This window comes from Oncorhynchus masou, chromosome 18, assembly GCF_036934945.1.
Source record: "Oncorhynchus masou masou isolate Uvic2021 chromosome 18, UVic_Omas_1.1, whole genome shotgun sequence".
NCBI lineage: Eukaryota > Metazoa > Chordata > Actinopteri > Salmoniformes > Salmonidae > Oncorhynchus > Oncorhynchus masou.
In genome coordinates, this window is record NC_088229.1 from 20,203,141 (window position 1) to 20,219,877 (window position 16,737).

General features: G+C 45.5%; 1 protein-coding gene across 1 annotated transcript in view; it reads right to left on the reverse strand.

Moving 5' to 3' along the window:
- Positions 1-16,737, reverse strand: part of LOC135504151 (integrin alpha-5-like) — a 90,095-nt gene that overhangs the window by 13,564 nt on the left and 59,794 nt on the right. Inside the window, exons 20-27 of the mRNA XM_064922475.1 lie at positions 16,237-16,387; positions 15,800-15,892; positions 14,171-14,250; positions 13,909-13,989; positions 13,639-13,744; positions 10,114-10,272; positions 5,008-5,115; positions 675-788 (exon numbers count right to left, since the gene is read on the reverse strand). Coding sequence (XP_064778547.1) covers positions 675-788; positions 5,008-5,115; positions 10,114-10,272; positions 13,639-13,744; positions 13,909-13,989; positions 14,171-14,250; positions 15,800-15,892; positions 16,237-16,387 — 892 coding nt within the window. The remainder of the gene's footprint in view (positions 1-674; positions 789-5,007; positions 5,116-10,113; positions 10,273-13,638; positions 13,745-13,908; positions 13,990-14,170; positions 14,251-15,799; positions 15,893-16,236; positions 16,388-16,737) is intronic.

The following is a 16,737-nucleotide window of genomic DNA, read 5'->3' on the forward strand; positions in this document are numbered from 1 at the left end:
CCCCTTAATGATTTAGATGCACTATTGTAAAGTGGCTGTTCCACTGGATGTCAGAAGGTGAATTCACCAATTTGTAAGTCGCTCTGGATAAGAGCGTCTGCTAAATGACTTAAATGTAATGTAAATGTCTGTGTAGAGTCCCGTCCTGAGGTGTGTTCAATTCCCTTGTACGTTTGCTACGTTGCGAAACGGTTTGTACTGAACGGCACATTCCCAAAAACATTATTGTACGTTCTTGAACAGACTGAGGTACGATTGTTGGGTGTGGCTTAAAGCAATGAGTGATGTTTTTAAAGGGCAGTGGCCACGCTGACAGAGTTTCCCAACCCACAACCTCCCCGTTGTTCAACTGGCCATTCAGAACAGCACCGTTTCCATTCAATTGAACATTCCAGAACATAAAAACGTACTGAACGCAACCCTGTTGCTAAAACGTTGCCAGTTCCACTTTCTGAACGCAACCCTGTTGCTAAAACGTTGCCAGTTCCACTTTCTGAACGCAACCCTGTTGCTAAAACATTGCCAGTTCCACTTTAAAGGTGTGTTGTGGAGCAATTGTGTGTGTAGGTCCTAGATCATCTGTATAGTTTTCTTCGGCCCAGCAACTCAGACAAGTGATGTGTGTTTGACTATGCAGATTGGTTGGTTTGATCTCCAGTCCACACATACTGTACCTCGATGAAGGTCTCAGCCCAGATGCGGGAGCGCAATTTGAGGATGGCGCTGGTCCCCTTCTCCAGAAGACCCACGTTACACTGCAGTGTCCAGCACTCCACGTTAGAGCAGGACTACATAAGGGGAGGGAGAAAGAGGAGGGAAGAGGGGGAGGGTATTAATGCTAAACAGATGACATAAGATTTGCCATGATTGGAGATATGCCATGCTCAATCTATTATTGCTGTCCTCACCAAGAAAGACCAAACAGTTACAAAACAAAGGTAATTTGTCATTCTATCAGGCATAATTTAACAATTGTTAGCTAAATGCATGATTTAAAAACTGGTGCAGAGGTCAGTTGAGAGGGAGGAGGTGGATAGTAGGCTTGGGCGGTATACTGGGGTATCTTGAAATGCAGAATGTATGATTTTCAATACCCCAAAAAGTAAAATAAGTAAAGGCAACGTTAACTCTGCAGGCCAAACAAATATAACAAAGAGCTCAATGTTATGATCCCCATCCAGGGCTGCTTCCAATTAGAAAGAGATTGAGGGAATGTCATGAAACAAAAAATGCAGCACGCAGTCGACGCTCACCGCCATCCAACATTATTGCCCAACCACTGAAACCAGCCCACTTTTTAGAATACACAATCTTAATGAAATCCTCATCATGGGAGCTGGGTGCCTTCGTTGTAAACCTCCAAAAACTGACTTTTAGTGCTTTCGTGGTAGACAGGACCCACCCCCCCGGGCCTGGGGGAAGCTGGGGGAGCCTGGTGGGCCTGGGGTCTGGGGGAGGCTGAGGGAGCCTGGTGGGTCTGGGGTCTGGGGGAGCCTGGTGGGCCTGGGGTCTGGGGAGGCTGAGGGAGCCTGGTGGGCCTGGGGTCTGGGGGAGGCTGAGGGAGCCTGGTGGGCCTGGGGAAATTGTCCATATGGATATGGTCCAGTGCCAAAGATGCTTCAGCCATTAGTCCCCCTATCCTCCCTAGTGGGGCGGCCTAGGTCAAGGTCAGGAGATGGGGGCTGGGAGGATAGCTGCTGTTCCCACAATGTGTAGAATAGCAGCGACTGGCTATATAATGCAGGTGTGTGTGTTTGTGTTGTTTGTACAATGACAGCCACTGTGTGATATGAATGTAAATAATAATTACACCTTCATTTTTCTGGATTGTACCAATAGCAGTTTAGAGACCAAGCTCAGCTGACAGTGTGTCTATTTACAGGTCTTCTGGGACGAGGCCAGCCATTCAGCAAGGTCTCCCTCATTTATCAGACAACCTACTGAAACCAGATTCAATCAAGGGGCTGAACAAAACTAACACACTTTGTATTTCTATTCAAAGACCTTTTCAACAAAGACGTCTGTCCTTCGTTCCAAGTTAGCATGACAACTAAAGTGCTAAGAGTGAAACAAAGAATGGAAGACTTTCTAGAAACGTGTCATTGGGCAGGCTTGATAAACGAGGGGTCAGAAAGAGCAACAGATGGGGGGACAAAGACCTCTTTCAGTGCTGCAGGTAGTGACAGACAGAGGGAGAGGGAAAACAGAGGGAGAGATAGCTGGTACTGCAACTGGTTGGATCAAATCAAAATCAAATCAAATATTTTTTGACACATGCGCTGAATACAACAGGTGTAGACCTTACAGTAAAATGCTTACTTACAAGCCCTTAACCAACAATGCAGTTTAAACAAAAAATAAGTTTTAAATAAAAAATAGATGAGTAAAAAATAAATAAATAAATAACAAATAATTAAAGAGCAGTAGTAAAATAACAACAGTGAGGCTATATCAGTATATCATGCTAACCATGTGTATGTGACAAATAAACTTTGATTTGATTTGAGTTGGGCCAGTGTGTGCCAGGGCAGGGTGCCTGCACTAACAACACCACGGTCTGTCAACTAACACCATGACCAAACCGGACGCGTGAGTCCCAACGTGAGCAAATTGATTTTGTCCCCCCACCACAAACGTCATCACGACACACAGGTTGAAATACAAAACTATCAAAACCAATTATATTAATTTGGGGACAGGTCGGACTTGCACCTCTTTCAGCGCCACAAATAGATCTGACTTCTATTTTAGCGCTAGGCAACGCAGACACTTGTTGGTGCGAGCAAGCAGTGTGGGTGCAATGATTGAATAACATGTACAGTGCCTTGCGAAAGTATTCGGCCCCCTTGAACTTTGCGACGTTTTGCCACATTTCAGGCTTCAAACATAAAGATATAAAACTGTATTTTTTTGTGAAGAATCAACAACAAGTGGGACACAATCATGAAGTGGAACGACATTTATTGGATATTTCAAACTTTTTTAACAAATCAATAACTGAAAAATTGGGCATGCAAAATTATTCAGCCCCTTTACTTTCAGTGCAGCAAACTCTCTCCAGAAGTTCAGTGAGGATCTCTGAATGATCCAATGTTGACCTAAATGACTAATGATGATAAATACAATCCACCTGTGTGTAATCAAGTCTCCGTATAAATGCACCTGCACTGTGATAGTCTCAGAGGTCCGTTAAAAGCGCAGAGAGCATCATGAAGAACAAGGAATACACCAGGCAGGTCCGAGATACTGTTGTGAAGAAGTTTAAAGCCGGATTTGGATACAAAAAGATTTCCCAAGCTTTTTTTCCCAAGGAGCACTGTGCAAGCGATAATATTGAAATGGAAGGAGTATCAGACCACTGCAAATCTACCAAGACCTGGCCGTCCCTCTAAACTTTCAGCTCATACAAGGAGAAGACTGATCAGAGATGCAGCCAAGAGGCCCATGATCACTCTGGATGAACTGCAGAGATCTACAGCTGAGGTGGGAGACTCTGTCCATAGGACAACAATCAGTCGTATATTGCACAAATCTGGCCTTTATGGAAGAGTGGCAAGAAGAAAGCCATTTCTTAAAGATATCCATAAAAAGTGTCGTTTAAAGTTTGCCACAAGCCACCTGGGAGACACACCAAACATGTGGAAGAAGGTGCTCTGGTCAGATGAAACCAAAATTGAACTTTTTGGCAACAATGCAAAACGTTATGTTTGCGTAAAAGCAACACAGCTCATCACCCTGAACACACCATACCCACTGTCAAACATGGTGCTGGCAGCATCATGGTTTGGGCCTGCTTTTCTTCAGCAGGGACAGGGAAGATGGTTCAAATTGATGGGAAGATGGATGGAGCCAAATACAGGACCATTCTGGAAGAAAACCTGATGGAGTCTGCAAAAGACCTGAGACTGGGACGGAGATTTGTCTTCCAACAAGACAATGATCCAAAACATAAAGCAAAATCTACAATGGAATGGTTCAAAAATAAACATATCCAGGTGTTAGAATGGCCATGTCAAAGTCCAGACCTGAATCCAATCGAGAATCTGTGGAAAGAACTGAAAACTGCTGTTCACAAATGCTCTCCATCCAACCTCACTGAGCTCGAGCTCTTTTGCAAGGAGGAATGGGAAAAAATTTCAGTCTCTCGATGTGCAAAACTGATAGAGACATACCCCAAGCGACTTACAGCTGTAATCGCAGCAAAAGGTGGAGCTACAAAGTATTAATTTAAGGGGGCTGAATAATTTTGCACGCCCAATTTTTCAGTTTTTGATTTGTTAAAAAAGTTTGAAATATCCAATAAATGTCGTTCCACTTCATGATTGTGTCCCACTTGTTGTTGATTCTTCACAAAATAAATCAGTTATATATCTTTATGTTTGAAGCCTGAAATGTGGCAAAAGGTCGCAAAGTTCAAGGGTACATTTATTTTGCAATGCTCGCACACGCGACGCGAGCGGTGTGGTCAGCATGTAACCAGATCATCATGCCCAGGTGGTTCCCCTAGTTCCACAGATCCCCCTACTCTCATGCCCTTACTGCCCAAGCTCCACCCCGTCTACCTGCAGCCCTTTAATGTTAATCCCCAAAGCGGGGAGCACCACCACCCCACGCCCTCTGACCCTCCCCCTTAATTACATCATACCTCATTAGCCAATCCCAGGGGAATTGTCTAAGAGCAGGACCAGGCCAGAGCCACCGTCCCAGATTAACAACATGCCATGGCTCCAAGTGAATCAGAGGAACATAGAAGCAGAGGTTCAACTCTCCAGCTCAGATCTATATCCAAAGAAAAGCCCCTTGTCTCTACCATCCACTTGTGCTGTTCATTTTAACTATTTGACAACAGGAAACAGTCCTTAACAATCTGAGGTTAAAAACAAGCCCTGCTTCTCACTCTAAAAGCCTGATGAATTAGGGTCATTGCCCTAATAACTCATTTCAGCATTAGATTTCTCCATTGCTCTGTCCCTCCGTCCATCAGTCTGGCATTGTGTATGACCTCACCAAGTTAGTGTGCTCTGCCAGCTGGTCTCTCTGGACTTCTCTCCTCTCGATGTGGTGATCCTGACCAGGCACAAGTAGGGGCGGCTGCTCTGTGGAAGTCTGCTGGAGCTGAGGAGACACAGAGGGAAAGAAGATTCTGACCCATTAGGTCAACACATTACGGACACTGACCTCACCCATGAGAGAAGAGTACACCACCCATTAGGTCAATGCACTACAGACACTGACCTCACCCATGACAGAAGAGTACACCACCCATTAGGTCAATATAAGGACTGATGTTAGTGACCCATACTTATCCTCATCATTAATCTAGTGCATGTTGGGTCTCATCCTCATCATTAATCTACTGCATGTGGGGTCTCATCATTAATCTACTGCGTGTGGGGTCTCATCCTCATCATTAATCTGGAGCATGTGGGGTCTCATCATTAATCTACTGCATGTGGGGTCTCATCCTCATCATTAATCTGGAGCATGTGGGGTCTCATCATTAATCTACTGCATGTGGGGTCTCATCCTCATCATTAATCTGGAGCATGTGGGGTCTCATCATTAATCTACTGCATGTGAGGTCTCATCCTCATCATTAATCTAGTGCATGTGGGGTCTCATCATTAATCGACTGCATGTGGAGTCTCATCCTCATCATTAATCTAGTGCATGTAGGTCTCATCCTCATCATTAATCTAGTGCATGTGGGGTCTCATCCTCATCATTAATCTACTGCATATGGGGTCTCATCATTAATCTACTGCATGTGGGGTCTCATCCTCATCATTAATCTACTGCATGTTGGGTCTCATCCTCATCATTAATCTAGTGCATGTTGGGTCTCATCCTCATCATTAATCTACTACATGTGGGGTCTCATCATTAATCTACTGCGTGTGGGGTCTCATCCTCATCATTAATCTGGAGCATGTGGGGTCTCATCATTAATCTACTGCATGTGGGGTCTCATCCTCATCATTAATCTGGAGCATGTGGGGTCTCATCATTAATCTACTGCATGTGAGGTCTCATCCTCATCATTAATCTAGTGCATGTGGGGTCTCATCATTAATCTACTGCATGTGGGGTCTCATCATTAATCTACTGCATGTGGGGTCTCATCCTCATCATTAATCTACTGCATGTGGGGTCTCATCCTCATCATTAATCTACTGCATGTGGGGTCTCATCCTCATCATTAATCTAGTGCATGTGGGGTCTCATCATTAATCTACTGCATGTGGGGTCTCATCATTAATCGACTGCATGTGGGGTCTCATCCTCATCATTAATCTAGTGCATGTGGGGTCTCATCATTAATCTACTGCATGTGGGGTCTCATCCTCATCATTAATCTAGTGCATGCGGGGTCTCATCATTAATCTACTGCATGTGGGGTCTCATCATTAATCGACTGCATGTGGGGTCTCATCCTCATCATTAATCTACTGCATGTGGGTCTCATCCTCATCATTAATCTAGTGCATGTTGGTTCTCATCCTCATCATTAATCTAGTGCATGTGGGGTCTTATCCTCATCATTAATCTAGTGCATGTGGGTCTCATCCTCATCATTAATCTAGTGCATGTGGGTCTCATCCTCATCATTAATCTAGTGCATGTGGGTCTCATCCTCATCATTAATCTAGTGCATGTGGGTCTCATCCTCATCATTAATCTAGTGCATGTGGGGTCTCATCATTCATCTAGTGCATGTGGGTCTCATCCTCATCATTAATCTAGTGCACGTGGGTCTCATCCTCATCATTAATCTAGTGCATGTGGGTCTCATCCTCATCATTAATCTAGTGCATGTGGGTCTCATCCTCATCATTAATCTAGTACATGTGGGTCTCATTTTCATCATTAATCTAGTGCATGTGGGGTCTCATCATTAATCTAGTGCATGTGGGTCTCATCCTCATCATTAATCTACTGCATGTGGGTCTCATCCTCATCATTAATCTAGTGCATGTGGGGTCTCATCCTCATCATTAATCTAGTGCATGTGGGGTCTCATCCTCATCATTAATCTAGTGCATGATGACGAGTTTCTCACACGGCTGGCCTATCTGGGTGATGTTTTTTCTCACCTGAATGATCGATCCTTGTGACCCATCCTTATCCTCATCATTAATCTAGTGCATGTTGGGTCTCATCCTCATCATTAATCTAGTGCATGTGGGTCTCATCCTCATCATTAATCTAGTGCATGTGGGTCTCATCCTCATCATTAATCTAGTGCATGTGGGGTCTCATCCTCATCATTAATCTAGTGCATGTAGGTCTCATCCTCATCATTAATCTAGGGCATGTGGGTCTCATCCTCATCATTAATCTAGTGCATATAGGTCTCATCCTCATCATTAATCTAGGGCATGTGGGTCTCATCCTCATCATTAATCTAGTGCATGTGGGGTCTCATCCTCATCATTAATCTAGTGCATGTGGGTCTCATCCTCATCAGTAATCTAGTGCACGTGGGTCTCATCCTCATCATTAATCTAGTGCATGTGGGTCTCATCCTCATCATTAATCTAGTGCATGTGGGTCTCATCCTCATCATTAATCTAGTGCATGATGACGAGTTTCTCACACGGCTGGCCTATCTGGGTGATGTTTTTTCTCACCTGAATGATCGTTAGTGACCCATCCTTATCCTCATCATTAATCTAGTGCATGTTGGTTCTCATCCTCATCATTAATCTAGTGCATGTTGGTTCTCATCCTCATCATTAATCTAGTGCATGTGGGGTCTTATCCTCATCATTAATCTAGTGCATGTGGGTCTCATCCTCATCATTAATCTAGTGCATGTGGGGTCTTATCCTCATCATTAATCTAGTGCATGTGGGGTCTCATCCTCATCATTAATCTCATGCATGTTGGTCTCATCCTCATCATTAATCTAGTGCATGTGGGGTTTTATCCTCATCATTAATCTAGTGCATGTGGGGTCTCATCCTCATCATTAATCTAGTGCATGTAGGTCTCATCCTCATCATTAATCTAGTGCATGTGGGGTCTCATCCTCATCATTAATCTAGTGCATGTAGGTCTCATCCTCATCATTAATCTAGTGCATGTGGGGTCTCATCCTCATCATTAATCTAGTGCATGTAGGTCTCATCCTCATCATTAATCTAGTGCATGTGGGGTCTCATCCTCATCATTAATCTCATGCATGTAGGTCTCATCCTCATCATTAATCTAGTGCATGTGGGGTCTTATCCTCATCATTAATCTAGTGCATGTGGGGTCTCATCCTCATCATTAATCTAGTGCATGTAGGTCTCATCCTCATCATTAATCTAGTGCATGTGGGGTCTCATCCTCATCATTAATCTAGTGCATGTGGGGTCTCATCCTCATCATTAATCTAGTGCATGTGGGGTCTCATCCTCATCCTCATCATAAAAATGTGATTTGCATTTTTTTTTAATCTTCACATTTATATTTTCCAACGGTGCTAAAGATTTGGGTGAGTTTTGGGTAGCCTCGTTTCACTGCCATAAATCAAATTAAACCATCTGGTGTTCAGCGAAATAACAACACAATGTCAAATACAGGTAGCCTAGTCAAATAATTAACATCCAATCACATTAACCGCTATTCTCTCGTGGGAATTCCACTAACACTCTGTGTGTAGCCAAACGTAGCTTCTGCTCATATTGGTATCTGTACTGATGGCGCAAAAGCCATGACAGGGAGACATAGTGGAGGGGTCACGAGTGTGCCAGCAGTTTCTTCCGATGCCACTTGGGGGCACTGCAACATCCACAGGAGGCTCTTGCTGCCAAGTGAATGCCTGACAGCTTGAAAGACATTTTGGAACCTACAGTGAAAAAGGTTAACTTTGTTAAAGCAAGGCCCCTATTTTCTGCACTATGCAATGATATGGGAAGTGACCATGTAACGCTTTACAACATACAGAAAGAAGTGCGCTGGTTATGAAGGGGCAAAGTATTGACACTTTTTTTAATTGAGAGACGAGCTTAAAGTTTTCTTTACTGACCATAATTTTCACTTGTCTGACCGCTTGCATGATGACGAGTTTCTCACACGGCTGGCCTATCTGGGTGATGTTTTTTCTCACCTGAATGATCGTTAGTGACCCATCTTTATCCTCATCATTAATCTAGTGCATGTTGGGTCTCATCCTCATCATTAATCTAGTGCATGTGGGGTCTTATCCTCATCATTAATCTAGTGCATGTGGGGTCTCATCCTCATCATTAATCTAGTGCATGTGGGGTCTTATCCTCATCATTAATCTAGTGCATGTTGGGTCTCATCCTCATCATTAATCTAGTGCATGTGGGGTCTTATCCTCATCATTAATCTAGTGCATGTGGGGTCTCATCCTAATCATTAATCTAGTGCATGTGGGGTCTCATCCTCATCATTAATCTAGTGCATGTGGATCTCCTCCTCATCATTAATCTAGTACATGTGGGTCTCATTTTCATCATTAATCTAGTGCATGTGGGGCCTCATCATTAATCTAGTGCATGTGGGGTCTCATCCTCATCATTAATCTAGTGCATGTGGGGTCTTATCCACATGGCTTTGTACAGATCACCGCTAAATGGACAACCACGTCGGGCCCATCTCAGCATCTGTTTTAGAAGTTCTAGACACAAACAAGCGACTACACCAGTCATGCGCCCATGTGAACCCTGAGGTCCCTTTCTGCTGGGTTTTAGCCAAACATTAAATGGAGAAGATGAGTGAGTATCGGTACAGAAGTGGTTCATCAAGCTGTACTGGGCTGAGGGAAGACCAGAGAGATCAAAGTGACCGTAAGGCTGGTGTCCTGGGTGGGGCTGGTTAGGCTGGGAGGGAGTTGGGTGTGGAGAGCTGAGACTGTTAATCACACACTGAATTATAACCTTTGGGATATCTTCACAGTGCCTGTCTCTCTGAAGTGTTCTAGACTCACAGATGAGCCTCATGTGACCCTGAGAAGGGTGTGCGTGTGTGCGTGTGTGCGTGCGTGCGTGTGAATATGTTGACCGTGAGAGAAAATTAGTTTGAGACCTGCTCCACCTTTACAAAAGTGTTACATTCCTTGTCATACATCCAAAGACATGCCAGTAATTGACTGCTCACCTTGAGCTGCAGGTAGTTGATGGAGTGGTTGGTGGTGCAGTTGAGGGGTCCCTCAGTAGACATCTCCAGGGGGTAGAGGAGACCCTGGCCCTGAACACTGAGAGGACAGCTGAGCTGCAGCACTGTGTGGCTGATCCCACTGGGACCTTTGTTCACCAGCTGACAGGGACAGGGGAGAGAACGAGGAGGAAGAGAGAAAGTAAGTAGAATACTACAAGAATATAATCCCCCACCTAGTCTTTCTTCTCAAAAAATGAATCTGTTCAGGCTGACCCAGACCTCCAGGAAATGTAATGTTGATGTGATGTCATCTAAACTTGAGCACTGTTTGTCTTCCTGTTCTGAGAAAGGTTGTCTGGTGGGATGTCTGACAACATACGTCTAGGTTGTCCTTACGAACTGAGTTAGACTTGTAATGATGTAAGGCTCAAAACAAACCCCTGTGCGTCCTGGAATGTCTTTATTTCTTCTTCTTTCTCTTTCACAACATTCACAAGGCCACAGGGGTTACCAGAATGTGCACTGCGAGCATGAGCTGACCAACTGGCAAGTGTCTTCACTGACATTTTCAACCTCTCCATGTCCGAGTCTGTAATACAAACCTGTTGTAAGCAGACCACCATAGTACCTGTGCCCAAGAACACTAAGGCAACTACTGACCCGTAGCACTCACGTCTGTAGCCATGAAGTGCTTTGAAAGGCTGGTCATGGCTCACAACACCATTATCCCCAAAATCCTAGACCCACTCCAATTTACATACCATCCCAACAGATCCACAGAAGATGCAATCTCTATTGCACTCCACACTGCCCTTTCCCACCTTGACAAAAGAACACCTATGTGAGAATGCTATTCATTGACTACAGCTCAGCGTTCAACACCATAGTGCACTCTAGTCTCATCAATAAGCTAAGGACCCTGGGACTAAACACCTCCCTCTGCAACTGGATCCTGGACTTCCTGATGGGCAGCCCCCAAGTGGTACTGGTTGGTAACAACACATCCGCCACACTGTTCCTCAACACAGGGGCCCCTCAGGGGTGCGTGCTCAGTCCTCTCCTGTACTCCCTGTTCACTCATGACTGCATGGCCAGGCACAACTCCAACACCATCATTAAGTTTGCCAATGAAACAACAGTGGTAGGCTTGATCACCGACAACGACGAGACAGCCTATTGGGAGGAGGTCAGAGACCTGGCCATGTGGTGCCAGGGCAACAACCTCTCCCTCAACCTGATCAAGACAAAGGAGATGATTGTGGACTACACGAAAAAGAGGACCGAGCACACCCCCATTCTCATCGACGGGCTGTAGTGGAGCAGGTTGAGAGCTTCAAGTTCCTTGGTGGCCACATCACCAAAAACTAACATGGTCCAAGCACACCAAGACAGTCGTGAAGAGGCCAGGACAAAACCTATTCCCCCTCAGGAGACTGAAAAGACTTGGCATTGGTCCTCAGATCCTCAAAAGGTTCTACAGCTGCACCATCGAGAGCTGGTTGCATCACCACCTCTGACTGGTTGCATCACCACCTCGTATGGCAACTGCTCGGCCTCCGACAGCAAGGCACTACAGAGGGTAGTGTGAACGACCCAATACATCCCTGGGGCCAAGCTTCCTGCCATCCAGGACCTTTATACTAGGCGGTGTCAGAGGAAGGCCCTAAAAATTGTCAAAGACTCCAGCCACCTCTCGGACTGTTCTTGCTACCGGATTTGTACCTGAACGGTCTAGGTCCAAGAGGCTTTTTCATCTTCTACCCCCAATCCATAAGACTCCTCAACACCTAATCAAATGGCTACCCAGACTATTTGCATAGTCTCCCCCCCCATTATTATTTGCACAGCTGTGCTCTCTGTTGTTGTCATCTATGCATAGTCACTTTAATAAGCCTATCTAGATATACATACTACCTCAACTAACTGGTGCCCCCGCACATTGACTCTTGTACAGGTACCCCCTGTATATAGTCTCGCTATTGTTGTTTTACTGCTGCTCGTTAATTACTTTTATTGTTACTTTTTTATTTTATTACTTTTATTTCTTATTCTTATCTGTATTTTTTAAAACTGCATTGCTGGTTAGGGGCTTGTAAGTAAGCATTTCATTGTAAGGTGAATGTGACTAATACAATTTCATTTGAAGTAGTGTCCATCTCGTGTGCTTCTCTGCTTCCCCAGGAAGTAGTGTCTGTCTGGTGTGCTTCTCTGCTTCCCCAGGAAGTAGTGTCCGTCTGGTGTGTTTCTCTGCTTCCCCAGGAAGTAGTGTCTGTCTGGTGTGCTTCTCTGCTTCCCCAGGAAGTAGTGTCCGTCTGGTGTGCTTCTCTGCTTCCCCAGGAAGTAGTGTCTGTCTGTTGGTTCCCCAGGAAGTAGTGTCTGTCTTGTGCTTCTCTGCTTCCCCAGGAAGTAGAGTCTGTCTGGTGTGCTTCTCTGCTTCCCCAGGAAGTAGTGTCCTCCTGGATGCTTCTCTACTTCCCCAGGAAGTAGTGTCCATCTGGTGTGCTTCTCTGCTTCCCCAGGAAGTAGTGTCCGTCTGGTGTGCTTCTCTGCTTCCCCAGGAAGTAGAGTCTGTCTGGTGTGCTTCTCTGCTTCCCCAGGAAGTAGAGTCTGTCTGGTGTGCTTCTCTGCTTCCCCAGGAAGTAGTGTCCATCTGGTGTGCTTCTCAGCTTCTCCAGGAAGTAGTGTCAGTCTGGTTTGCTTCTCTGTTTCCCCAGGAAGTAGTGTCTGTCTGGTGTGCTTCTCTGCTTCCCCAGGAAGTAGTGTCCGTCTGGTGTGCTTCTCTGCTTCCCCAGGAAGTAGTGTCCGTCTGGTGTGCTTCTCTGCTTCCCCAGGAAGTAGTGTCTGTCTGGTGTGCTTCTCTGCTTCCCCAGGAAGTAGTGTCTGTCTGGTGTGCTTCTCTGCTTCCCCAGGAAGTAGAGTCTGTCTGGTGTGCTTCTCTGCTTCCCCAGGAAGTAGTGTCCGTCTGGTGTGCTTCTCTGCTTCCCCAGGAAGTAGTGTCCGTCTGGTGTGCTTCTCTGCTTCCCCAGGAAGTAGTGTCCGTCTGGTGTGCTTCTCTGCTTCCCCAGGAAGTAGAGTCTGTCTGGTGTGCTTCTCTGCTTCCCCAGGAAGTAGAGTCTGTCTGGTGTGCTTCTCTGCTTCCCCAGGAAGTAGTGTCCATCTGGTGTGCTTCTCAGCTTCTCCAGGAAGTAGTGTCAGTCTGGTTTGCTTCTCTGTTTCCCCAGGAAGTAGTGTCTGTCTGGTGTGCTTCTACACAAAGGCCACTGTCTGGGAAGTACTACCTGTTACTACAGACCTGCTAAAGGTCAGTGTCTTCTGTATAGAACCCTGTGCTACATCCCGATGACTCTGCCTGTCCAGCTGGCTAGCAGCTAGCCTCCTGGAAAGCCTCTGGCTGCTTACATTGAAAAAAGAGAATGTCCATGATGCACTTCCCTTTTTCTATGCATTGAATGTTTCATTGGATCTTCCCACCATAATCCTAATCCTAACCTGCCCGACCCCAACCCCAACCCTCTGGCTCCTTACTTCATAGACGTGTTGGATTACAGGCCCAATGTCCTGCTCCTCCTGGGGGGTCTTGGAGACCTTCCAGTTGAGGGGAGGAAAGAAGACCTTGTCTGGCCGGGAGACACTTCAAAAAGAGAGAGAGCATAGAGAATGAGATAGCAGCGAGAGAGTGAGTGACTGTGTGTGTGTGTTTGGGGGGGTTAAAGAATTCGACCTCTATGGAGTTCCAAAAGGTTTTCTAACACTGACAGAGTTTATTCCAACCACCAGACTTCCCTCTGAACTCACCCCTGTAAAATAACATCGGCCTGGACAACCACCTCCAGCTTGTAGGGCACCACCTCACTGTGGGAATTATTCTCATTTTGACTGTGGAAAGAGGGAGAGAGGGTGGTGAAGTACAGAATTCACACACCTATCAGCAACTGTCTGGTAAGAGCGCCTTGGAAAGTTTAGCCTTCAATTATTTTGTCAATGACACAAACACATGTCCAGTTATAGTCCCAGTTCAAACATATGCTTAGAGAGGAGAGGTAACTGTGAGTCATACCTGCGGATCTGCAGCTCAAACTGAACCGTCTTGCGTGTGTCCTTCAGTCGTGGCACAGTGAAACGCAGGCCTGCCCACAGCTGCAGATGAGAAGCAACGTGGTCAAGGACTACAGCCCCAACATGATGTAAGAGAGACAGATGTACTAATGGCTAAGGGATATTGTTACCAACAGAACAAAGCCAACCTTGTGAGGGAACCTGTGCACTGTTTGGTTACTATTTTTTACACAGACAGTACAGAGACAGTGAGCAGACTACAGCAAATCCTGGGGGGGCAGAGTTCCCACCAGGCTACCAGGCTTTGCCTCTCCTCTTCTCTCCTCCCAATTCTGTTCTGTTCAGAGGTCAATCAACCAGTACCCTCTGTCTATCTGTCTGTCTGGGTGGTAATACAGCTGTAATACACCTGGGCCTGCAGGTCTGGGAGTCCCTGGTTACAGCATTCTGTTCTGCTGCCCTTCTCTCTATTGGAATGTCATGCCACTTTTATTTTCCATCCAAACCACACGCACATACAGCACAGTAATTGCGATCAGGAGACCAGCAAGGTTAAAGCTTTTACTATTTAAGTGTGTGTGTGTGTGTGTGTGTGTGTGTGTGTGTGTGTGTGTGTGTGTGTGTGTGTGTGTGTGTGTGTGTGTGTGTGTGTGTGTGTGTGTGTGTGTGTGTGTGTGTGTGTGTGTGTGTGTGTGTGTGTGTGTGTGTGTGTGTGTGTGTGTGTGTGTGTGTGTGTGCAATGAAAATACTGCTCATAAAAATGCTGGTTTCTCCCTGGCTCAATGAATATATTAATCCATATCATCTGTCTGTATATATGCAATTATGAATTATCACTAATCCACTTTTGGGACAAACTAGCCTAGGCATAATCAGCGCACACAATGAGTATTACAATGGCAGGATCTATATATACACGATGTATTTGTTGCAATTTACACTTGACATAAAACTATTTTATCAGAAAAACCTCTCCACCAACGTCCACTTTACAGTCTTCCTCTGGAGTCAGACACACTACAAACCCACAGCAACAACCTGCCCACGGCCAGCAGGTCATTAGGAGGGAACCTCTGCTCACCAGGGAAGTAGACCAGCTTCCTGCTAACTGGACAGGGACTTCCTCTCTGAATACTGATGTAACATGCAGGGAAGACATTCCTGTCCAGTTCTCTACCAACCCCTCGATAGCACAACAAAATCCCTTCCTTCACACAGGAGAAAACTGATTCTCTGCATAGCTCCGATGACTGTTTTCCCCCCCTAAACAAATCTCAGAGGGCGAGCGCACTATTCCACTGGTCATCACAACTCATCAGAACCAATGAAGGTTATTGCGTATGAGTAGGGCCAGGACCATGTGACATAATCAGGAAAACCTGGTCGCCCTATTCATAATCAATGCGCTTCAGAAAGGTCTTGAGTAGGACCAGAGCGGGAGTTTCTTTTTAGGTCCATGTGACCTCATTCTGATTGAGACCAAGATGGCTGAAACTGTAACAATGTTTTCACTTCAAGAGCCAGAACTGCTCCTGTTTTCCACCCATGTGACCTAACCAGAAAATACTCCTGGCCCTACTCATAAACAACACTTCAGAAAGGGCGAGCAGAACCTAAATCCTTGACTTACGCTGGTGCCAGACTTCATGGGATTGCCCAGGTCACAGCTGAGGTAGCGGGTCTGGTTCTCAGCCTCGTAGCTACAGGTCAGCTGGGTCAGGCTCTGGGTGAGAAAGAAGAGAAAATATTTTGAAATTAGAACACAATAGAGAAGAAAGATATTGACAATCTATAGACTCATTTTATAATTTCATCCTTATGTAAATAGGCTGCTCTCAATTAGCTAAAATCTATTTTGCAAGATGACGTGTTAAAGATGGCAGCAGTCAGCAACATTATAAAACGTTTCATAACTCAAGAACATTTGGTTCCACTTAAAGTTTTCATAACTTCTATAACAGTCCTCCCAATAAATCTATCATTGTAAGTCTTATAAGCCAATAGACTGGGAGCCTCCATATCTAATAGAAATGCTGGGTGAGCTGAATGTTTAGTATTTGCTCTCACCTCGTTATTGCGAGCTATACCGCTGTAGTCTGCTTCAGGAGGTAACACCACATACAGTTCAGCGTCATAGGCCCCACCTTCACCCTCGTTCCGCGCGTTGAAAGTCAAGGTCAGCAAGTTGTCGTCACCTAGGTACACTTCCTTCCTGTCCCTGATGGACCAACAAAACCAGAAATTGATTACTAATAGGGTCAGAGGTCAGGTCAAGAGGTGTCGGGTCTCTGAGGGTAAATAAGCACAGAGAGGTGGGAGAGAGAACTGTTAAAGCTTTGTGTACAGTTCAGATAGTAGTTGGCAATAGCAGTCTGGCCACTAACATGTTTTGCTGCTACAGCCTGATACTTTGTGCTTTCTCTTCCTCTTCCCTGTTCAGGCTTTCTGCTCTACATATCAGGCTGATTTAGAGCCGGGATTCAGAACGGGACACAGCCCAAAGCACATAGATTCATCTCAAGAACTTCCCCTGACCCCCTTCCCTCCCCCTGCATCCCCCTCACACAC